The following is a 26630-nucleotide window of genomic DNA, read 5'->3' as shown; positions in this document are numbered from 1 at the left end:
GGATTTGAACGAAAGCACAATGTAGACTTGAACAGTCATGAGGAATACGTAGTTATTCCAAGCTTGTCAGGATGCCAATTGGCAAACATATTACCAGCAGCGTGGGATTTTAAAAAATAAATTAAAACCAAATAAATCTCAACATTAATATCTCGGCGAAATCTCTATGCTGATATAATCACTGATTCAGGAAAAATATTGATAACAAGGTTTTCAAGATCATCACTGTGACAGGAATATTCGATGCCTGAAAAGCATCGCTTGGACCAACTTAATTTCACACGACCATTCATAAAGGAGGAGCGGGTTTCACATGAATTTTAATGATATCCGTTATTTAATATTTTAGAACGAATAGCAGCAACAAACTCCTTGTACTGACTGACAAATAGCAGAGCTATCGCACAAATTTGGACTGCAACAGATATATTTTCAGGATAAATTAAACACACATTTCGATATAACACAGGTTGCCATGAAAGATAAGGCTTAGAAAGTATATATTTGACAATGTTCTGTAGAGTGTTTTAGATACTATTTAATACCTATGAAACCAAATACACTTTAGAAAATTTACCAATATACAATAAGTATGGTCACGAATTTGAGATTTGGAGGCTGTGTTTTGAAACATAGTTAAGCCAATTGTACTACCTCCTTCATATTTTCAGTGGAAAACAAGCGGGCATTTAAATATAACACATGTTGCCATGAAAGGGAGGGAGTAGAATGTGTATATTCGATAATGTTATGTGCAGACTTTTGGACACTATTTACTATCTATTTAATGAAGTACATTTTAGACAATATACCATTTACAGAGTAAGTGTGGTCATTAATTAGATTTGTGCCTGCCGTGTTTTGAAACATAGTTGCGCAAGGATGGTTAGGTCATATGCACATATAAACTAAACGTTCAGTTAATATTAATATATTGTTTTGGTGCTCAATAATCAAAACAAAACCGAAGGTCATACAAGTAAATCGGTAATTTTTGTGACATTATCATGTTAACAACGACAGGACTATTGTATACTCAAGTTACGTATCCCGTGTGTCTTGTTGAATAGGATAAGAAAGTGTTGTCCGTATTTCTAAAATCAAGTTTCATGGTTACATATCCCTGCTTGTGACCTTGAAATGTGAGATATAACAAAACAATGCTAATAATAGTATACTAGTGACTTGAAATGTGAGATATAACAAAACAATGTTGGTCATAGTATATATTTAGAAATGTGCAACTGATTATCATGTCAAGGCCTGTAAGGTTCAAGGCCGGGTAGTCAATAATTGAACAGGATGGACAGCTGGTCGGTCAATGCAGAATTATAATAGTCACATCATGAAACAAACGTATAATTAATTAGCCCATAAAAGTGTCCGTTTGTAAGTATTTACTGAAAGAAGGACGTTACTTCTTTTTCACACAAGAGCACTAAATGTGCTATATAGAACCAATATGACAAGGGTTTGAATATAACCCTTCCTTGGTAAGTGGTAAAGGTGAGGAAATTGTGGAGAATAATTACTTTTCATAAATATATTCGTCTTAGACATCACATACTAAATGCAAGTAATGCATGATTTCTGCTTATTTACGCAGAGTATATCTATTTTTACTTACCCTTTCCTTTTTCTCTCTTTCTTCCTGAAAGAAAATAAAAAGTCTGATATTAGAGAAGATGATATAAATCCCTTTCATATGCTCTCCAGTAATGGAGACGACACGCATACACAATTTCGTCATACTCGTAAATGGAAATACACGGCCAAATAAACAGAGTAAGTCATTACATAAAACAAAGTAATCCCAAATAGTTGTCGTTTTACATAATGTATTGCACGCTTTGCGTCGTACGTAAGTCTTTGAATTGGAACTTTTGTTTCCTTTCTTTATCCTGTAATGTTTCATCAATTTGGTACTATATCAATGGAGACAAAAAGTAAAGTGCGCTGCTAATTCCAACAACAAATTAAACGGCAGATAGAACATCATCAAATATAGACTGCTTTTCTGAAGTTTGTGTTTTATTATTGTTTCACTGCGTTTTCCCTCGAACTGTGTGCATAATTATGAGTCATGCATCTCTCAATTGTCATGTGGACTTATATAAGGAAAACGTACCGCGGATGTGGTAAGGTGTGATCAGGAAAGTGGGCAGATACAACGAATATTGTTTTACTTCAGAATAGAATAACGTTTTCAAAAATGCTCATCTGCTTATTTTTTCGAAGACATTAGCTGTCATTCTGTTTTCCAAATACATGCTCTTTCTTCAGTTTGATTAATTTGTATAATTAAACAGTTTTTGTTGCACAAATGCCTGCAGAACATTTCTCTCTCTCTCTCTCTCTCTCTCTCTCTCTCTCTCTCTCTCTCTCTACAGTACAGTATATCCAAAATGATAGGTCAGTACATTGGTATAAATTGGCAGTGTATGTTTATTTCTTACACACAAACGATACAAATCTGTTTTGTGTATGTGCTGGTGTGGACATTCTTGAAAAACAAAGATAATATGATTAGAAAATCTTATCAGGTTTCCTCACTATTCTCATCAAGGAAAAGGATCCTTTGTTGATATTTGAATAAAGGAAATAAGAAACGTGCACTTTTCAAAACAGTTATCGTACACTATGAGATTGTTAAAACCTTTATCTCTACATTAAATCATGAAATGTTATTTTCGTCAATCCATGTAATTTGAAAAATGAAAAACAAAATGTGGATCAAACACGGTCATAGGACGGCAAATACTATTTTACTAGATTGGTATAAATGGGCAGTGTGTGTTTTATACAAAATAATGATACAAAAGTGTTTTTGTGTCTATGCTGGTGTGCACATTCTCGAACGATAACGAGAATCTGATTAGAAAATCTTACACTATGGGTATTTTAGACCAATCTGAATACACTTCTATGGAAGTGTTAGGGAACGTCAACTGCATCATTTTTGTCAAAGTTGATTGATTCGTGTTCCTAAATCTGGAGCATGGACTTACATGCTATAATTATCGGAATGGATAAGTATAAAACGTGATGATTTTATGACAAAACAAGATGTCAACCATAGTCGCGTGCACATCAGCAAGTTAGATGTCTATTTACTTAACTATCTATATGCTGGCTTAATCCAATGAACCATTATTAATGCCATAATATGTGTTATATGTTGATGAAACATATCTGTAAAAATTGTATAATTTGTTTTGTATAAATGGCTGATATAACTCATTCAAAAGGCATGATTCTTACTAGAATTCGTTGTACTATCCCCACCGAAATAAACATCAAATGTATATTAGCCGTAAATTCAAGATGGATGACAGCAGTTAATTCGACTTCATTTAAAGACTGAAGAAAACGCGATGTTTAAATATAATGATATTGATGTAACTAACGTTGGACACCGAGTCCAATGGTAGCTAAAAGAACAATATCAAAATCAAAATCATTAATGCAAATACAATCCACATAGCTCCTAAGAAATATTCCTATCATTTGACAGACTTTCGATTAAAATTAAAGCAAAGGTTTTCGGTACCGAAGCATTAAGAGATAAATAAATTGATAAACAGTTCCACTTGAAAACATCAAAGATTAAATAAAAATAAAATGATTAAATACAAATAAAATGATTACGTACAAATAAAATGGTTAAGTACAAATAAAATGATTAAATACAAATAAAATGATTACGTACAAATAAAATGATTAAGTATCAATAAAAAGGCCATGAGGATACTGCATAAGTATTTGTTATTTTCACGCATCATTCAGATTAGAATTTTGTATTGTAAGGAACACTTCGTAAAAAAAAAACACAGCAAAATGGTTTTGGATGAAATAGCATATGGAGAAATGACTGTTTCATTTTATGTTATTATTATAGGGTTTAACGTCATTTGTCAGCACATGATATCCTATACACGACGGCCAGTATAAAAAGTGGAGATAAAACCTGGGGAAACCCCAGAAAGAACCACGAGAAACTACTGGCAAGCCTTCTCACATATCCACATTGGCCGAGCCCGAAAGGCGAACCCACGCAGACAGACATGAGGTAGCAGTTATCCGAAAGGGTGAGCGCTTTAGACCACTTGGCCACAATATGACCTCAAATCGGCACCACTGTTATCATAGTAAGTATCTTAGTGAACATCTCATGTTAACATGACCATCCATTCAGCAATAGCGACGATGAAAAGATTTACAAGATGGCCACCATTGCCGGAAATGCAATTATGCATATTTTATTGTTGATTTTCCCGTTTATTATGCAGTTAAAATACTAATTAAAAGACTCATTTGTTCGTATAATATCTGTTTCGGTGAACAGTTTTAACGTCGATTAAAAAGAAGATACAACACCACTCGTTTTCTTTTATTTGTTTTAGAACTTATCTCATAATGACGAGGTTTCCTCTGATATTATTATTTATTATCTTCCTCTGATATTCCTCTTTCTTCCATCCACATTTGATTTTGAATGGGTAATATGACATTCGATACATCTGGCTAATCTGTATTTCAGTATCGCACGCCTATAATGTTGTATGTGTGCATAAAGATTGGAAGTACTTTTGATAATGAAATTTTCAATAAACAGTCAGCTGTTAAAATATCAGGAATCATTTATTGCTATAAATTTGAAAAATGGTGTGTTATTTTAATTTTTAAAAATTATTAACAGGTCTGAGGATGTAATTGTGTTGCATACGGTATCTGCTGAAAAATGGCGTTTTTGTACCTATGGTCTCATGAGGGATACCATTAGGTAGCGACTAGGATTGTCTCGGAAAATCGCACTACCTCCTGCTAATAAATTATACTTGATTGTGACAACGTTTCGGACAGAATACTGAGATTGCAGATGAATTTGGTGTGCAAAGTGACTGCAAACGTAACAGAAAGGGACAATCCATGTACTATGCCGATGAAATCTGCTATATGCCGGGAGTAATAAAAGACAGTATCAGCATACATCTAAAAATGTTAAACAATGATAAAAAAAAATTGTGATGAGCGAGATCAAAAGACCGTTTTAACATGAAAACAAACAAAAAAGTTAGAAATAAAATAAATAATTGGGATGCCTTAAGTTTCGAACTCTCAGCCTCTTGTTTGACAGACGTTAGTAATAAAAGATAGTTTCAATATAACAAAATGGGAAGCCGCAAGTTTCGAACTCTAGACTACTTGCGAATGTTTAAACATAAATATCAAAAGTAAGAAATAACACAATAAAACTTTGGAATGCGCGAGTTTAAAAGAAAGTTAAACATGAACAAGTAACGAACAACAAAGTAGATACTGCAACTTTCGAACTAACGGATTCTTGTTTGGCAAGCGTAGTAAGAAAAGAAAGTTTCCACATACAAATTAAAAAAGAAATAATACAAACAAAACTGCGATGCCGAGAGAATCAAACTCGGAACCTAGTGTTTGGCAGGCCTTATTCATAAAGAAACTTTCAAAATAAACAAATGGAGTGCCGCGAATTTCGAACTGACAACTTGTTCCTTAGCAAATTTTGGTATAGAAGAAAGTCAGTAGTTAATGGGTGCGAACCTTGTTTCTTCTAGTATTTCAACTTAAACAGTAAAATAATTAAGATTGAAAAATTGCGACCAGCGAGCTTGAAAGAAAGATTCAACATTAGATTTTAAAAAAATATAATCCGATTGGGATGACGCGAGACTTTAACTCGTTACCTCGTGTTTGGCAGACGGAAGTCATAAAAGAAGGTTCCAGCATGAAAATAAAAAGTTTATAAAAGGCAATTGGATGCGCGAGTTGAAAAGAAAAAAATTTTCAACATCAAGCTAAAAGAAAAGTAAAAAGAAAACAACAAAATGAGATACGCGAGTTCAAAAGATTGTATGCACATACAAATTAAATCAGAAGCAAAATTAAAATATAAAAGAAAACTTGATATGCCTTATCTAGTAAATATTACGGAGACAGTGGTTCAGGCCTGGGACGCCATTTTGGTTTAATTTTCGTGTTGGTTTTTCTTAATAGCTTTCAACATTATGCTGAGTATGAATAATCTATAATTAAAATATCATGTTTTAAAATAATTTGTAACGTCACGAATAAAAAAGGATATCTGCCATATTTACCGGTATGGAATGTAAAAGAAAACATATCGTTTTGTAATTTCGAATAACTTTTACCAAATCTGTTCTGCAAATTTTCAGTATGAGTATAATAATGATAACTACACAAATTGTGTTCTGTGGCATAAATAGGAGAGACAGTACTTTGAGTTTACTCAATAGTAATCTTGAACCTCTTCAACACAACTTGAATCTCCAGAGAGTTTTCATAATATCTGTACAATTAGCAATAACACCACCAGATAGTATAAATTATGGCAATGGTATATATATATATATATATATATATATATATATATATATATATATATATATATATATATATATATATATATATATATATATATCTTTGGTAATAACATAATTGACATATTCGTCATTAAAATAATAATAATGTAATTGTTTTTGTTTCGTACGTTACAAGGAGAAATTGTATATAATGCTTAAAAACGTAGACAGATACCAGATACACAAACACTATTTATGTACATTGAATATATCCAATGAAAAAACTTTTTCGATACCCTACTTCTCTAAACATTCCTAACACTATGAGAGATAATCAAAGCAAATGACTTGAAACAAGTCAGTTGATGACAAAATAATATGAAACCAGGTATGCGTAACAATTTATAAACCAATGTTTCAATTATAACCATTTAATATGACGTGTCCCTTTTCGGAATCCAGTTTGAGCTTGATATATTATCCCCCCTTCACTTGTCCATGCTGGCATTCGTTATTCAAGAAAGCGCTGTCGTTCTTATTTTGCACAACGATGTGTGGAAGGCTCTGCCAATTTTTGAGATCTTTTAATACATTATATATATATATATATATATATATATATATATATATATATATATATATATATATATATATATATATATATATATCTATATATATATATATATATATATATATATATATATATATATATATATATATATATATATATATATACATATATGATAGCATGTACCCACGCATGCCTGCAAGACTAAAATATATAATTAAACAAGTGGGTCAATACTGGAGCAGTTTATGTCACAATGTGTTTTAATATACCATTGAACATACTCCAGAGTATATACGTATATCTTAAAGTTATAACACCTTAAAGTACTAACTCGACCCTTTCATTTAAATATTATTAGTGAACAGCTGCTTTCTAGAGATAAATTCATTGATTCTTAATAAATGCTAAAATGCCTTAATTGCTCACGTAACAACAGAAACCGTGCAGACGTTATATCTTGTGTGGCTTCGTTTTTGCTTTAGGGACTACGCATCGCGTATGTTTTGATGAATATGTTAAAAAATAAAGTGTTTCCGGTATTTATAAAATTGTATTCCGGTAGCGGAAACAAGTTGTATGATTACATTTTGCTTCTTGTGAAATTAAACTTTCGGATCAAACAAACAATATTAGCCACATTATACATTTGGAAAAAGAAAGCCACTAATTATCATTACAATGCTTGTAAAATTATGAACCAGACAGTCAATAATTTAAAAGGACGGCCAGCTGGTCTGACAATGTCATATTATAATAAGCACAGATTGAGACAAACGTTTGACACCCACATTTTTGCCATAGCGCGAGTGTTCTGGACTTCAAGCTTTTAAACGTACACAATTTGGATGGTTGATTAACATTAATATACCACAGGAAAATTTGTTTTGCACAAGACACGTCATGACCTCAACTGAAAAAATATATATTTGTAGCTAATGTGCATTATCAGATTGTATTCTTTGAAAGTACAGACACAACGTTTAAATTAATGTTACTTCGCTAGTTCCTCTCCGTGGATCTGACAAACATTTAAGTAATATAACCCACGTTGAAATACATGTTAACTAGTCTTGTTATAGAAGTTCGTTGTACTAATCTCGTGATAACTGTAGTCGTGGTTGGTCGGAGCTAGCGCACTAACCTAACGACAATGTATGAAGGATGTTATCACCGGAAGAGCAAATATGATCTAATCAAATTTGAGATGGACCCTAGTCTGAACAGACGTCGGTCCGCATCCATTGGATGTCAACCATATATTCGCGAGAGTGGCGGTAATGACTTCATGAATAACCCCCCATTTATACAATAGGCAATGAAAGCGGCTCATTAAAAGACATATTTGTTTGTGTCATTGTGGTATAAAAGCACATTCAAACTATTGTAACTTCAACGCATTTAGTGTATTGTACGTCATCACTGTGCGGACTACTGGTACATAAGCACATTCAAGACTTTTGAAATTAATTCCAATCCATTCTTTACTTTTTGGAATTATGATAGGACATTTGAGATTATTTGGAATATAAATCACAATATCTGTTGGGAATTTTCACATTTGTAATCTAGAGATATGAAATGTCTGTTGTAATTTCCTTCTTTAACTTGTTTACTGTATTTAAGTAAAGATCTAGAGTCGTAACAACAGCAATGACAAGATGTTCAAGATGGATGTCATTGTGCCATAATTCATATAAGATTAACAACATTTCTAGTTAGTACGTACATACTGTAAATCGTAAGAAGGATTTGAACGAAAGCACAATGTAGACTTGAACAGTCATGAGGAATACGCAGTTATTCCAAGCTTGTCAGGATGCCAATTGGCAAACATATTACCAGCAGCGTGGGATTTTAAAAAATAAATTAAAACCAAATAAATCTCAACATTAATATCTCGGCGAAATCTCTATGCTGATATAATCACTGATTCAGGAAAAATATTGATAACAAGGTTTTCAAGATCATCACTGTGACAGGAATATTCGATGCCTGAAAAGCATCGCTTGGACCAACTTAATTTCACACGACCATTCATAAAGGAGGAGCGGGTTTCACATGAATTTTAATGATATCCGTTATTTAATATTTTAGAACGAATAGCAGCAACAAACTCCTTGTACTGACTGACAAATAGCAGAGCTATCGCACAAATTTGGACTGCAACAGATATATTTTCAGGATAAATTAAACACACATTTCGATATAACACAGGTTGCCATGAAAGATAAGGCTTAGAAAGTATATATTTGACAATGTTCTGTAGAGTGTTTTAGATACTATTTAATACCTATGAAACCAAATACACTTTAGAAAATTTACCAATATACAATAAGTATGGTCACGAATTTGAGATTTGGAGGCTGTGTTTTGAAACATAGTTAAGCCAATTGTACTACCTCCTTCATATTTTCAGTGGAAAACAAGCGGGCATTTAAATATAACACATGTTGCCATGAAAGGGAGGGAGTAGAATGTGTATATTCGATAATGTTATGTGCAGACTTTTGGACACTATTTACTATCTATTTAATGAAGTACCTTTTAGACAATATACCATTTACAGAGTAAGTGTGGTCATTAATTAGATTTGTGCCTGCCGTGTTTTGAAACATAGTTGCGCAAGGATGGTTAGGTCATATGCACATATAAACTAAACGTTCAGTTAATATTAATATATTGTTTTGGTGCTCAATAATCAAAACAAAACCGAAGGTCATACAAGTAAATCGGTAATTTTTGTGACATTATCATGTTAACAACGACAGGACTATTGTATACTCAAGTTACGTATCCCGTGTGTCTTGTTGAATAGGATAAGAAAGTGTTGTCCGTATTTCTAAAATCAAGTTTCATGGTTACATATCCCTGCTTGTGACCTTGAAATGTGAGATATAACAAAACAATGCTAATAATAGTATACTAGTGACTTGAAATGTGAGATATAACAAAACAATGTTGGTCATAGTATATATTTAGAAATGTGCAACTGATTATCATGTCAAGGCCTGTAAGGTTCAAGGCCGGGTAGTCAATAATTGAACAGGATGGACAGCTGGTCGGTCAATGCAGAATTATAATAGTCACATCATGAAACAAACGTATAATTAATTAGCCCATAAAAGTGTCCGTTTGTAAGTATTTACTGAAAGAAGGACGTTACTTCTTTTTCACACAAGAGCACTAAATGTGCTATATAGAACCAATATGACAAGGGTTTGAATATAACCCTTCCTTGGTAAGTGGTAAAGGTGAGGAAATTGTGGAGAATAATTACTTTTCATAAATATATTCGTCTTAGACATCACATACTAAATGCAAGTAATGCATGATTTCTGCTTATTTACGCAGAGTATATCTATTTTTACTTACCCTTTCTTTTTTCTCTCTTTCTTCCTGAAAGAAAATAAAAAGTCTGATATTAGAGAAGATGATATAAATCCCTTTCATATGCTCTCCAGTAATGGAGACGACACGCATACACAATTTCGTCATACTCGTAAATGGAAATACACGGCCAAATAAACAGAGTAAGTCATTACATAAAACAAAGTAATCCCAAATAGTTGTCGTTTTACATAATGTATTGCACGCTTTGCGTCGTACGTAAGTCTTTGAATTGGAACTTTTGTTTCCTTTCTTTATCCTGTAATGTTTCATCAATTTGGTACTATATCAATGGAGACAAAAAGTAAAGTGCGCTGCTAATTCCAACAACAAATTAAACGGCAGATAGAACATCATCAAATATAGACTGCTTTTCTGAAGTTTGTGTTTTATTATTGTTTCACTGCGTTTTCCCTCCAACTGTGTGCATAATTATGAGTCATGCATCTCTCAATTGTCATGTGGACTTATATAAGGAAAACGTACCGCGGATGTGGTAAGGTGTGATCAGGAAAGTGGGCAGATACAACGAATATTGTTTTACTTCAGAATAGAATAACGTTTTCAAAAATGCTCATCTGCTTATTTTTTCGAAGACATTAGCTGTCATTCTGTTTTCCAAATACATGCTCTTTCTTCAGTTTGATTAATTTGTATAATTAAACAGTTTTTGTTGCACAAATGCCTGCAGAACATTTCTCTCTCTCTCTCTCTCTCTCTCTCTCTCTCTCTCTCTCTCTCTCTCTACAGTACAGTATATCCAAAATGATAGGTCAGTACATTGGTATAAATTGGCAGTGTATGTTTATTTCTTACACACAAACGATACAAATCTGTTTTGTGTATGTGCTGGTGTGGACATTCTTGAAAAACAAAGATAATATGATTAGAAAATCTTATCAGGTTTCCTCACTATTCTCATCAAGGAAAAGGATCCTTTGTTGATATTTGAATAAAGGAAATAAGAAACGTGCACTTTTCAAAACAGTTATCGTACACTATGAGATTGTTAAAACCTTTATCTCTACATTAAATCATGAAATGTTATTTTCGTCAATCCATGTAATTTGAAAAATGAAAAACAAAATGTGGATCAAACACGGTCATAGGACGGCAAATACTATTTTACTAGATTGGTATAAATGGGCAGTGTGTGTTTTATACAAAATAATGATACAAAAGTGTTTTTGTGTCTATGCTGGTGTGCACATTCTCGAACGATAACGAGAATCTGATTAGAAAATCTTACACTATGGGTATTTTAGACCAATCTGAATACACTTCTATGGAAGTGTTAGGGAACGTCAACTGCATCATTTTTGTCAAAGTTGATTGATTCGTGTTCCTAAATCTGGAGCATGGACTTACATGCTATAATTATCGGAATGGATAAGTATAAAACGTGATGATTTTATGACAAAACAAGATGTCAACCATAGTCGCGTGCACATCAGCAAGTTAGATGTCTATTTACTTAACTATCTATATGCTGGCTTAATCCAATGAACCATTATTAATGCCATAATATGTGTTATATGTTGATGAAACATATCTGTAAAAATTGTATAATTTGTTTTGTATAAATGGCTGATATAACTCATTCAAAAGGCATGATTCTTACTAGAATTCGTTGTACTATCCCCACCGAAATAAACATCAAATGTATATTAGCCGTAAATTCAAGATGGATGACAGCAGTTAATTCGACTTCATTTAAAGACTGAAGAAAACGCGATGTTTAAATATAATGATATTGATGTAACTAACGTTGGACACCGAGTCCAATGGTAGCTAAAAGCACAATATCAAAATCAAAATCATTAATGCAAATACAATCCACATAGCTCCTAAGAAATATTCCTATCATTTGACAGACTTTCGATTAAAATTAAAGCAAAGGTTTTCGGTACCGAAGCATTAAGAGATAAATAAATTGATAAACAGTTCCACTTGAAAACATCAATGATTAAATAAAAATAAAATGATTAAATACAAATAAAATGATTACGTACAAATAAAATGGTTAAGTACAAATAAAATGATTAAATACAAATAAAATGATTACGTACAAATAAAATGATTAAGTATCAATAAAAAGGCCATGAGGATACTGCATAAGTATCTGTTATTTTCACGCATCATTCAGATTAGAATTTTGTATTGTAAGGAACACTTCGTAAAAAAAAAACACAGCAAAATGGTTTTGGATGAAATAGCATATGGAGAAATGACTGTTTCATTTTATGTTATTATTATAGGGTTTAACGTCATTTGTCAGCACATGATATCCTATACACGACGGCCAGTATAAAAAGTGGAGATAAAACCTGGGGAAACCCCAGAAAGAACCACGAGAAACTACTGGCAAGCCTTCTCACATATCCACATTGGCCGAGCCCGAAAGGCGAACCCACGCAGACAGACATGAGGTAGCAGTTATCCGAAAGGGTGAGCGCTTTAGACCACTTGGCCACAATATGACCTCAAATCGGCACCACTGTTATCATAGTAAGTATCTTAGTGAACATCTCATGTTAACATGACCATCCATTCAGCAATAGCGACGATGAAAAGATTTACAAGATGCCACCATTGCCGGAAATGCAATTATGCATATTTTATTGTTGATTTTCCCGTTTATTATGCAGTTAAAATACTAATTAAAAGACTCATTTGTTCGTATAATATCTGTTTCGGTGAACAGTTTTAACGTCGATTAAAAAGAAGATACAACACCACTCGTTTTCTTTTATTTGTTTTAGAACTTATCTCATAATGACGAGGTTTCCTCTGATATTATTATTTATTATCTTCCTCTGATATTCCTCTTTCTTCCATCCACATTTGATTTTGAATGGGTAATATGACATTCGATACATCTGGCTAATCTGTATTTCAGTATCGCACGCCTATAATGTTGTATGTGTGCATAAAGATTGGAAGTACTTTTGATAATGAAATTTTCAATAAACAGTCAGCTGTTAAAATATCAGGAATCATTTATTGCTATAAATTTGAAAAATGGTGTGTTATTTTAATTTTTAAAAATTATTAACAGGTCTGAGGATGTAATTGTGTTGCATACGGTATCTGCTGAAAATTGGCGTTTTTGTACCTATGGTCTCATGAGGGATACCATTAGGTAGCGACTAGGATTGTCTCGGAAAATCGCACTACCTCCTGCTAATAAATTATACTTGATTGTGACAACGTTTCGGACAGAATACTGAGATTGCAGATGAATTTGGTGTGCAAAGTGACTGCAAACGTAACAGAAAGGGACAATCCATGTACTATGCCGATGAAATCTGCTATATGCCGGGAGTAATAAAAGACAGTATCAGCATACATCTAAAAATGTTAAACAATGATAAAAAAAAATTGTGATGAGCGAGATCAAAAGACCGTTTTAACATGAAAACAAACAAAAAAGTTAGAAATAAAATAAATAATTGGGATGCCTTAAGTTTCGAACTCTCAGCCTCTTGTTTGACAGACGTTAGTAATAAAAGATAGTTTCAATATAACAAAATGGGAAGCCGCAAGTTTCGAACTCTAGACTACTTGCGAATGTTTAAACATAAATATCAAAAGTAAGAAATAACACAATAAAACTTTGGAATGCGCGAGTTTAAAAGAAAGTTAAACATGAACAAGTAACGAACAACAAAGTAGATACTGCAACTTTCGAACTAACGGATTCTTGTTTGGCAAGCGTAGTAAGAAAAGAAAGTTTCCACATACAAATTAAAAAAGAAATAATACAAACAAAACTGCGATGCCGAGAGAATCAAACTCGGAACCTAGTGTTTGGCAGGCCTTATTCATAAAGAAACTTTCAAAATAAACAAATGGAGTGCCGCGAATTTCGAACTGACAACTTGTTCCTTAGCAAATTTTGGTATAGAAGAAAGTCAGTAGTTAATGGGTGCGAACCTTGTTTCTTCTAGTATTTCAACTTAAACAGTAAAATAATTAAGATTGAAAAATTGCGACCAGCGAGCTTGAAAGAAAGATTCAACATTAGATTTTAAAAAAATATAATCCGATTGGGATGACGCGAGACTTTAACTCGTTACCTCGTGTTTGGCAGACGGAAGTCATAAAAGAAGGTTCCAGCATGAAAATAAAAAGTTTATAAAAGGCAATTGGATGCGCGAGTTGAAAAGAAAAAAATTTTCAACATCAAGCTAAAAGAAAAGTAAAAAGAAAACAACAAAATGAGATACGCGAGTTCAAAAGATTGTATGCACATACAAATTAAATCAGAAGCAAAATTAAAATATAAAAGAAAACTTGATATGCCTTATCTAGTAAATATTACGGAGACAGTGGTTCAGGCCTGGGACGCCATTTTGGTTTAATTTTCGTGTTGGTTTTTCTTAATAGCTTTCAACATTATGCTGAGTATGAATAATCTATAATTAAAATATCATGTTTTAAAATAATTTGTAACGTCACGAATAAAAAAGGATATCTGCCATATTTACCGGTATGGAATGTAAAAGAAAACATATCGTTTTGTAATTTCGAATAACTTTTACCAAATCTGTTCTGCAAATTTTCAGTATGAGTATAATAATGATAACTACACAAATTGTGTTCTGTGGCATAAATAGGAGAGACAGTACTTTGAGTTTACTCAATAGTAATCTTGAACCTCTTCAACACAACTTGAATCTCCAGAGAGTTTTCATAATATCTGTACAATTAGCAATAACACCACCAGATAGTATAAATTATGGCAATGGTATATATATATATATATATATATATATATATATATATATATATATATATATATATATATATATATATATATATATATATATATATATATATGTATATCTTTGGTAATAACATAATTGACATATTCGTCATTAAAATAATAATAATGTAATTGTTTTTGTTTCGTACGTTACAAGGAGAAATTGTATATAATGCTTAAAAACGTAGACAGATACCAGATACACAAACACTATTTCTGTACATTGAATATATCCAATGAAAAAACTTTTTCGATACCCTACTTCTCTAAACATTCCTAACACTATGAGAGATAATCAAAGCAAATGACTTGAAACAAGTCAGTTGATGACAAAATAATATGAAACCAGGTATGCGTAACAATTTATAAGCCAATGTTTCAATTATAACCATTTAATATGGCGTGTCCCTTTTCGGAATCCAGTTTGAGCTTGATATATTATCCCCCCTTCACTTGCCCATGCTGGCATTCGTTATTCAAGAAAGCGCTGTCGTTCTTATTTTGCACAACGATGTGTGGAAGGCTCTGCCAATTTTTGAGATCTTTTAATACATTATATATATATATATATATATATATATATATATATATATATATATATATATATATATATATATATATATATATATATATATATATATATATATATACGTATATCTTAAAGTTATAACACCTTAAAGTACTAACTCGACCCTTTCATTTAAATATTATTAGTGAACAGCTGCTTTCTAGAGATAAATTCATTGATTCTTAATAAATGCTAAAATGCCTTAATTGCTCACGTAACAACAGAAACCGTGCAGACGTTATATCTTGTGTGGCTTCGTTTTTGCTTTAGGGACTACGCATCGCGTATGTTTTGATGAATATGTTAAAAAATAAAGTGTTTCCGGTATTTATAAAATTGTATTCCGGTAGCGGAAACAAGTTGTATGATTACATTTTGCTTCTTGTGAAATTAAACTTTCGGATCAAACAAACAATATTAGCCACATTATACATTTGGAAAAAGAAAGCCACTAATTATCATTACAATGCTTGTAAAATTATGAACCAGACAGTCAATAATTTAAAAGGACGGCCAGCTGGTCTGACAATGTCATATTATAATAAGCACAGATTGAGACAAACGTTTGACACCCACATTTTTGCCATAGCGCGAGTGTTCTGGACTTCAAGCTTTTAAACGTACACAATTTGGATGGTTGATTAACATTAATATACCACAGGAAAATTTGTTTTGCACAAGACACGTCATGACCTCAACTGAAAAAATATATATTTGTAGCTAATGTGCATTATCAGATTGTATTCTTTGAAAGTACAGACACAACGTTTAAATTAATGTTACTTCGCTAGTTCCTCTCCGTGGATCTGACAAACATTTAAGTAATATAACCCACGTTGAAATACATGTTAACTAGTCTTGTTATAGAAGTTCGTTGTACTAATCTCGTGATAACTGTAGTCGTGGTTGGTCGGAGATAGCGCACTAACCTAACGACAATGTATGAAGGATGTTATCACCGGAAGAGCAAATATGATCTAATCAAATTTGAGATGGACGCTAGTCTGAACAGACGTCGGTCCGCATCCATTGGATGTCAACCATATATTCGCGAGAGTGGCGGTAATGACTTCATGAATAACCCCCCATTTATACAATAGGCAATGAAAGCGGCTCATTAAAAGACATACTTGTTTGTGTCATTGTGGTATAAAAGCACATTCAAACTATTGTAACTTCAACGCATTTAGTGTATTGTACGTCATCACGGTGCGGACTACTGGTACATAAGCACATTCAAGACTTTTGAAATTAATTCCAATCCATTCTTTACTTTTTGGAATTATGATAGGACATTTGAGATTATTTGGAATATAAATCACAATAATATCTGTTGGGAATTTTCACATTTGTAATCTAGAGATATGAAATGTCTGTTGTAATTTCCTTCTTTAACTTGTTTACTGTATTTAAGTAAAGATCTAGAGTCGTAACAACAGCAATGACAAGATGTTCAAGATGGATGTCATTGTGCCATAATTCATATAAGATTAACAACATTTCTAGTTAGTACGTACATACTGTAAATCGTAAGAAGGATTTGAACGAAAGCACAATGTAGACTTGAACAGTCATGAGGAATACGTAGTTATTCCAAGCTTGTCAGGATGCCAATTGGCAAACATATTACCAGCAGCGTGGGATTTTAAAAAAATAAATTAAAACCAAATAAATCTCAACATTAATATCTCGGCGAAATCTCTATGCTGATATAATCACTGATTCAGGAAAAATATTGATAACAAGGTTTTCAAGATCATCACTGTGACAGGAATATTCGATGCCTGAAAAGCATCGCTTGGACCAACTTAATTTCACACGACCATTCATAAAGGAGGAGCGGGTTTCACATGAATTTTAATGATATCCGTTATTTAATATTTTAGAACGAATAGCAGCAACAAACTCCTTGTACTGACTGACAAATAGCAGAGCTATCGCACAAATTTGGACTGCAACAGATATATTTTCAGGATAAATTAAACACACATTTCGATATAACACAGGTTGCCATGAAAGATAAGGCTTAGAAAGTATATATTTGACAATGTTCTGTAGAGTGTTTTAGATACTATTTAATACCTATGAAACCAAATACACTTTAGAAAATTTACCAATATACAATAAGTATGGTCACGAATTTGAGATTTGGAGGCTGTGTTTTGAAACATAGTTAAGCCAATTGTACTACCTCCTTCATATTTTCAGTGGAAAACAAGCGGGCATTTAAATATAACACATGTTGCCATGAAAGGGAGGGAGTAGAATGTGTATATTCGATAATGTTATGTGCAGACTTTTGGACACTATTTACTATCTATTTAATGAAGTACATTTTAGACAATATACCATTTACAGAGTAAGTGTGGTCATTAATTAGATTTGTGCCTGCCGTGTTTTGAAACATAGTTGCGCAAGGATGGTTAGGTCATATGCACATATAAACTAAACGTTCAGTTAATATTAATATATTGTTTTGGTGCTCAATAATCAAAACAAAACCGAAGGTCATACAAGTAAATCGGTAATTTTTGTGACATTATCATGTTAACAACGACAGGACTATTGTATACTCAAGTTACGTATCCCGTGTGTCTTGTTGAATAGGATAAGAAAGTGTTGTCCGTATTTCTAAAATCAAGTTTCATGGTTACATATCCCTGCTTGTGACCTTGAAATGTGAGATATAACAAAACAATGCTAATAATAGTATACTAGTGACTTGAAATGTGAGATATAACAAAACAATGTTGGTCATAGTATATATTTAGAAATGTGCAACTGATTATCATGTCAAGGCCTGTAAGGTTCAAGGCCGGGTAGTCAATAATTGAACAGGATGGACAGCTGGTCGGTCAATGCAGAATTATAATAGTCACATCATGAAACAAACGTATAATTAATTAGCCCATAAAAGTGTCCGTTTGTAAGTATTTACTGAAAGAAGGACGTTACTTCTTTTTCACACAAGAGCACTAAATGTGCTATATAGAACCAATATGACAAGGGTTTGAATATAACCCTTCCTTGGTAAGTGGTAAAGGTGAGGAAATTGTGGAGAATAATTACTTTTCATAAATATATTCGTCTTAGACATCACATACTAAATGCAAGTAATGCATGATTTCTGCTTATTTACGCAGAGTATATCTATTTTTACTTACCCTTTCTTTTTTCTCTCTTTCTTCCTGAAAGAAAATAAAAAGTCTGATATTAGAGAAGATGATATAAATCCCTTTCATATGCTCTCCAGTAATGGAGACGACACGCATACACAATTTCGTCATACTCGTAAATGGAAATACACGGCCAAATAAACAGAGTAAGTCATTACATAAAACAAAGTAATCCCAAATAGTTGTCGTTTTACATAATGTATTGCACGCTTTGCGTCGTACGTAAGTCTTTGAATTGGAACTTTTGTTTCCTTTCTTTATCCTGTAATGTTTCATCAATTTGGTACTATATCAATGGAGACAAAAAGTAAAGTGCGCTGCTAATTCCAACAACAAATTAAACGGCAGATAGAACATCATCAAATATAGACTGCTTTTCTGAAGTTTGTGTTTTATTATTGTTTCACTGCGTTTTCCCTCGAACTGTGTGCATAATTATGAGTCATGCATCTCTCAATTGTCATGTGGACTTATATAAGGAAAACGTACCGCGGATGTGGTAAGGTGTGATCAGGAAAGTGGGCAGAGACAACGAATATTGTTTTACTTCAGAATAGAATAACGTTTTCAAAAATGCTCATCTGCTTATTTTTTCGAAGACATTAGCTGTCATTCTGTTTTCCAAATACATGCTCTTTCTTCAGTTTGATTAATTTGTATAATTAAACAGTTTTTGTTGCACAAATGCCTGCAGAACATTTCTCTCTCTCTCTCTCTCTCTCTCTCTCTCTCTCTACAGTACAGTATATCCAAAATGATAGGTCAGTACATTGGTATAAATTGGCAGTGTATGTTTATTTCTTACACACAAACGATACAAATCTGTTTTGTGTATGTGCTGGTGTGGACATTCTTGAAAAACAAAGATAATATGATTAGAAAATCTTATCAGGTTTCCTCACTATTCTCATCAAGGAAAAGGATCCTTTGTTGATATTTGAATAAAGGAAATAAGAAACGTGCACTTTTCAAAACAGTTATCGTACACTATGAGATTGTTAAAACCTTTATCTCTACATTAAATCATGAAATGTTATTTTCGTCAATCCATGTAATTTGAAAAATGAAAAACAAAATGTGGATCAAACACGGTCATAGGACGGCAAATACTATTTTACTAGATTGGTATAAATGGGCAGTGTGTGTTTTATACAAAATAATGATACAAAAGTGTTTTTGTGTCTATGCTGGTGTGCACATTCTCGAACGATAACGAGAATCTGATTAGAAAATCTTACACTATGGGTATTTTAGACCAATCTGAATACACTTCTATGGAAGTGTTAGGGAACGTCAACTGCATCATTTTTGTCAAAGTTGATTGATTCGTGTTCCTAAATCTGGAGCATGGACTTACATGCTATAATTATCGGAATGGATAAGTATAAAACGTGATGATTTTATGACAAAACAAGATGTCAACCATAGTCGCGTGCACATCAGCAAGTTAGATGTCTATTTACTTAACTATCTATATGCTGGCTTAATCCAATGAACCATTATTAATGCCATAATATGTGTTATATGTTGATGAAACATATCTGTAAAAATTGTATAATTTGTTTTGTATAAATGGCTGATATAACTCATTCAAAAGGCATGATTCTTACTAGAATTCGCTGTACTATCCCCACCGAAATAAACATCAAATGTATATTAGCCGTAAATTCAAGATGGATGACAGCAGTTAATTCGACTTCATTTAAAGACTGAAGAAAACGCGATGTTTAAATATAATGATATTGATGTAACTAACGTTGGACACCGAGTCCAATGGTAGCTAAAAGCACAATATCAAAATCAAAATCATTAATGCAAATACAATCCACATAGCTCCTAAGAAATATTCCTATCATTTGACAGACTTTCGATTAAAATTAAAGCAAAGGTTTTCGGTACCGAAGCATTAAGAGATAAATAAATTGATAAACAGTTCCACTTGAAAACATCAATGATTAAATAAAAATAAAATGATTAAATACAAATAAAATGATTACGTACAAATAAAATGGTTAAGTACAAATAAAATGATTAAATACAAATAAAATGATTACGTACAAATAAAATGATTAAGTATCAATAAAAAGGCCATGAGGATACTGCATAAGTATTTGTTATTTTCACGCATCATTCAGATTAGAATTTTGTATTGTAAGTAACACTTCGTAAAAAAAAAACACAGCAAAATGGTTTTGGATGAAATAGCATATGGAGAAATGACTGTTTCATTTTATGTTATTATTATAGGGTTTAACGTCATTTGTCAGCACATGATATCCTATACACGACGGCCAGTATAAAAAGTGGAGATAAAACCTGGGGAAACCCCAGAAAGAACCACGAGAAACTACTGGCAAGCCTTCTCACATATCCACATTGGCCGAGCCCGAAAGGCGAACCCACGCAGACAGACATGAGGTAGCAGTTATCCGAAAGGGTGAGCGCTTTAGACCACTTGGCCACAATATGACCTCAAATCGGCACCACTGTTATCATAGTAAGTATCTTAGTGAACATCTCATGTTAACATGACCATCCATTCAGCAATAGCGACGATGAAAAGATTTACAAGATGGCCACCATTGCCGGAAATGCAATTATGCATATTTTATTGTTGATTTTCCCGTTTATTATGCAGTTAAAATACTAATTAAAAGACTCATTTGTTCGTATAATATCTGTTTCGGTGAACAGTTTTAACGTCGATTAAAAAGAAGATACAACACCACTCGTTTTCTTTTATTTGTTTTAGAACTTATCTCATAATGACGAGGTTTCCTCTGATATTATTATTTATTATCTTCCTCTGATATTCCTCTTTCTTCCATCCACATTTGATTTTGAATGGGTAATATGACATTCGATACATCTGGCTAATCTGTATTTCAGTATCGCACGCCTATAATGTTGTATGTGTGCATAAAGATTGGAAGTACTTTTGATAATGAAATTTTCAATAAACAGTCAGCTGTTAAAATATCAGGAATCATTTATTGCTATAAATTTGAAAAATGGTGTGTTATTTTAATTTTTAAAAATTATTAACAGGTCTGAGGATGTAATTGTGTTGCATACGGTATCTGCTGAAAATTGGCGTTTTTGTACCTATGGTCTCATGAGGGATACCATTAGGTAGCGACTAGGATTGTCTCGGAAAATCGCACTACCTCCTGCTAATAAATTATACTTGATTGTGACAACGTTTCGGACAGAATACTGAGATTGCAGATGAATTTGGTGTGCAAAGTGACTGCAAACGTAACAGAAAGGGACAATCCATGTACTATGCCGATGAAATCTGCTATATGCCGGGAGTAATAAAAGACAGTATCAGCATACATCTAAAAATGTTAAACAATGATAAAAAAAAATTGTGATGAGCGAGATCAAAAGACCGTTTTAACATGAAAACAAACAAAAAAGTTAGAAATAAAATAAATAATTGGGATGCCTTAAGTTTCGAACTCTCAGCCTCTTGTTTGACAGACGTTAGTAATAAAAGATAGTTTCAATATAACAAAATGGGAAGCCGCAAGTTTCGAACTCTAGACTACTTGCGAATGTTTAAACATAAATATCAAAAGTAAGAAATAACACAATAAAACTTTGGAATGCGCGAGTTTAAAAGAAAGTTAAACATGAACAAGTAACGAACAACAAAGTAGATACTGCAACTTTCGAACTAACGGATTCTTGTTTGGCAAGCGTAGTAAGAAAAGAAAGTTTCCACATACAAATTAAAAAAGAAATAATACAAACAAAACTGCGATGCCGAGAGAATCAAACTCGGAACCTAGTGTTTGGCAGGCCTTATTCATAAAGAAACTTTCAAAATAAACAAATGGAGTGCCGCGAATTTCGAACTGACAACTTGTTCCTTAGCAAATTTTGGTATAGAAGAAAGTCAGTAGTTAATGGGTGCGAACCTTGTTTCTTCTAGTATTTCAACTTAAACAGTAAAATAATTAAGATTGAAAAATTGCGACCAGCGAGCTTGAAAGAAAGATTCAACATTAGATTTTAAAAAAATATAATCCGATTGGGATGACGCGAGACTTTAACTCGTTACCTCGTGTTTGGCAGACGGAAGTCATAAAAGAAGGTTCCAGCATGAAAATAAAAAGTTTATAAAAGGCAATTGGATGCGCGAGTTGAAAAGAAAAAAAATTTCAACATCAAGCTAAAAGAAAAGTAAAAAGAAAACAACAAAATGAGATACGCGAGTTCAAAAGATTGTATGCACATACAAATTAAATCAGAAGCAAAATTAAAATATAAAAGAAAACTTGATATGCCTTATCTAGTAAATATTACGGAGACAGTGGTTCAGGCCTGGGACGCCATTTTGGTTTAATTTTCGTGTTGGTTTTTCTTAATAGCTTTCAACATTATGCTGAGTATGAATAATCTATAATTAAAATAACATGTTTTAAAATAATTTGTAACGTCACGAATAAAAAAGGATATCTGCCATATTTACCGGTATGGAATGTAAAAGAAAACATATCGTTTTGTAATTTCGAATAACTTTTACCAAATCTGTTCTGCAAATTTTCACTATGAGGATAATAATGATAACTACACAAATTGTGTTCTGTGGCAAAAATAGGAGAGACAGTACCTTGAGTTTACTCAATAGTAATCTTGAACCTCTTCAACACAACTTGAATCTCTAGAGAGTTTTGATAATATCTGTACAATTAGCAATAACACCACCAGATAGTATAAATTATGGCAATGGTATATATATATATATATATATATATATATATATATATATATATATATATATATATATATATATATATATATATATATATGTATATCTTTGGTAATAACATAATTGACATATTCGTCATTAAAATAATAATAATGTAATTGTTTTTGTTTCGTACGTTACAAGGAGAAATTGTATATAATGCTTAAAAACGTAGACAGATACCAGATACACAAACACTATTTCTGTACATTGAATATATCCAATGAAAAAACTTTTTCGATACCCTACTTCTCTAAACATTCCTAACACTATGAGAGATAATCAAAGCAAATGACTTGAAACAAGTCAGTTGATGACAAAATAATATGAAACCAGGTATGCGTAACAATTTATAAGCCAATGTTTCAATTATAACCATTTAATATGGCGTGTCCCTTTTCGGAATCCAGTTTGAGCTTGATATATTATCCCCCCTTCACTTGCCCATGCTGGCATTCGTTATTCAAGAAAGCGCTGTCGTTCTTATTTTGCACAACGATGTGTGGAAGGCTCTGCCAATTTTTGAGATCTTTTAATACATTATATATATATATATATATATATATATATATATATATATATATATATATATATATATATATATATATATATATATACGTATATCTTAAAGTTATAACACCTTAAAGTACTAACTCGACCCTTTCATTTAAATATTATTAGTGAACAGCTGCTTTCTAGAGATAAATTCATTGATTCTTAATAAATGCTAAAATGCCTTAATTGCTCACGTAACAACAGAAACCGTGCAGACGTTATATCTTGTGTGGCTTCGTTTTTGCTTTAGGGACTACGCATCGCGTATGTTTTGATGAATATGTTAAAAAATAAAGTGTTTCCGGTATTTATAAAATTGTATTCCGGTAGCGGAAACAAGTTGTATGATTACATTTTGCTTCTTGTGAAATTAAACTTTCGGATCAAACAAACAATATTAGCCACATTATACATTTGGAAAAAGAAAGCCACTAATTATCATTACAATGCTTGTAAAATTATGAACCAGACAGTCAATAATTTAAAAGGACGGCCAGCTGGTCTGACAATGTCATATTATAATAAGCACAGATTGAGACAAACGTTTGACACCCACATTTTTGCCATAGCGCGAGTGTTCTGGACTTCAAGCTTTTAAACGTACACAATTTGGATGGTTGATTAACATTAATATACCACAGGAAAATTTGTTTTGCACAAGACACGTCATGACCTCAACTGAAAAAATATATATTTGTAGCTAATGTGCATTATCAGATTGTATTCTTTGAAAGTACAGACACAACGTTTAAATTAATGTTACTTCGCTAGTTCCTCTCCGTGGATCTGACAAACATTTAAGTAATATAACCCACGTTGAAATACATGTTAACTAGTCTTGTTATAGAAGTTCGTTGTACTAATCTCGTGATAACTGTAGTCGTGGTTGGTCGGAGATAGCGCACTAACCTAACGACAATGTATGAAGGATGTTATCACCGGAAGAGCAAATATGATCTAATCAAATTTGAGATGGACGCTAGTCTGAACAGACGTCGGTCCGCATCCATTGGATGTCAACCATATATTCGCGAGAGTGGCGGTAATGACTTCATGAATAACCCCCCATTTATACAATAGGCAATGAAAGCGGCTCATTAAAAGACATACTTGTTTGTGTCATTGTGGTATAAAAGCACATTCAAACTATTGTAACTTCAACGCATTTAGTGTATTGTACGTCATCACGGTGCGGACTACTGGTACATAAGCACATTCAAGACTTTTGAAATTAATTCCAATCCATTCTTTACTTTTTGGAATTATGATAGGACATTTGAGATTATTTGGAATATAAATCACAATAATATCTGTTGGGAATTTTCACATTTGTAATCTAGAGATATGAAATGTCTGTTGTAATTTCCTTCTTTAACTTGTTTACTGTATTTAAGTAAAGATCTAGAGTCGTAACAACAGCAATGACAAGATGTTCAAGATGGATGTCATTGTGCCATAATTCATATAAGATTAACAACATTTCTAGTTAGTACGTACATACTGTAAATCGTAAGAAGGATTTGAACGAAAGCACAATGTAGACTTGAACAGTCATGAGGAATACGTAGTTATTCCAAGCTTGTCAGGATGCCAATTGGCAAACATATTACCAGCAGCGTGGGATTTTAAAAAAATAAATTAAAACCAAATAAATCTCAACATTAATATCTCGGCGAAATCTCTATGCTGATATAATCACTGATTCAGGAAAAATATTGATAACAAGGTTTTCAAGATCATCACTGTGACAGGAATATTCGATGCCTGAAAAGCATCGCTTGGACCAACTTAATTTCACACGACCATTCATAAAGGAGGAGCGGGTTTCACATGAATTTTAATGATATCCGTTATTTAATATTTTAGAACGAATAGCAGCAACAAACTCCTTGTACTGACTGACAAATAGCAGAGCTATCGCACAAATTTGGACTGCAACAGATATATTTTCAGGATAAATTAAACACACATTTCGATATAACACAGGTTGCCATGAAAGATAAGGCTTAGAAAGTATATATTTGACAATGTTCTGTAGAGTGTTTTAGATACTATTTAATACCTATGAAACCAAATACACTTTAGAAAATTTACCAATATACAATAAGTATGGTCACGAATTTGAGATTTGGAGGCTGTGTTTTGAAACATAGTTAAGCCAATTGTACTACCTCCTTCATATTTTCAGTGGAAAACAAGCGGGCATTTAAATATAACACATGTTGCCATGAAAGGGAGGGAGTAGAATGTGTATATTCGATAATGTTATGTGCAGACTTTTGGACACTATTTACTATCTATTTAATGAAGTACATTTTAGACAATATACCATTTACAGAGTAAGTGTGGTCATTAATTAGATTTGTGCCTGCCGTGTTTTGAAACATAGTTGCGCAAGGATGGTTAGGTCATATGCACATATAAACTAAACGTTCAGTTAATATTAATATATTGTTTTGGTGCTCAATAATCAAAACAAAACCGAAGGTC

At 32.5% G+C, this 26630-nt stretch overlaps 1 protein-coding gene across 3 annotated transcripts in view; it reads right to left on the bottom strand.

Moving 5' to 3' along the window:
* LOC149774027 (E3 ubiquitin-protein ligase TRIM45-like) overlaps nucleotides 1–26630 on the bottom strand; it is a 204706-nt gene that overhangs the window by 51385 nt on the left and 126691 nt on the right. Inside the window, exon 7 of one of the 3 annotated variants that reach the window (XM_089945912.1) lies at nucleotides 10300–10323. The exons of the other annotated variants lie outside the window; for them this stretch is intronic. Within the exon in view, the coding sequence (XP_089802038.1) occupies nucleotides 10300–10323 (24 nt within the window). The remainder of the gene's footprint in view (nucleotides 1–10299; nucleotides 10324–26630) is intronic. 3 annotated transcript variants of the gene reach the window in all.

Source organism: Sinohyriopsis cumingii, unplaced genomic scaffold (assembly GCF_028554795.1).
Source record: "Sinohyriopsis cumingii isolate HCF-2022 unplaced genomic scaffold, ASM2855479v2 utg000452l, whole genome shotgun sequence".
In the NCBI taxonomy this organism is placed as follows: Eukaryota; Metazoa; Mollusca; class Bivalvia; order Unionida; family Unionidae; genus Sinohyriopsis; species Sinohyriopsis cumingii.
This window is presented reverse-complemented; position numbering and strand designations above follow the sequence as displayed.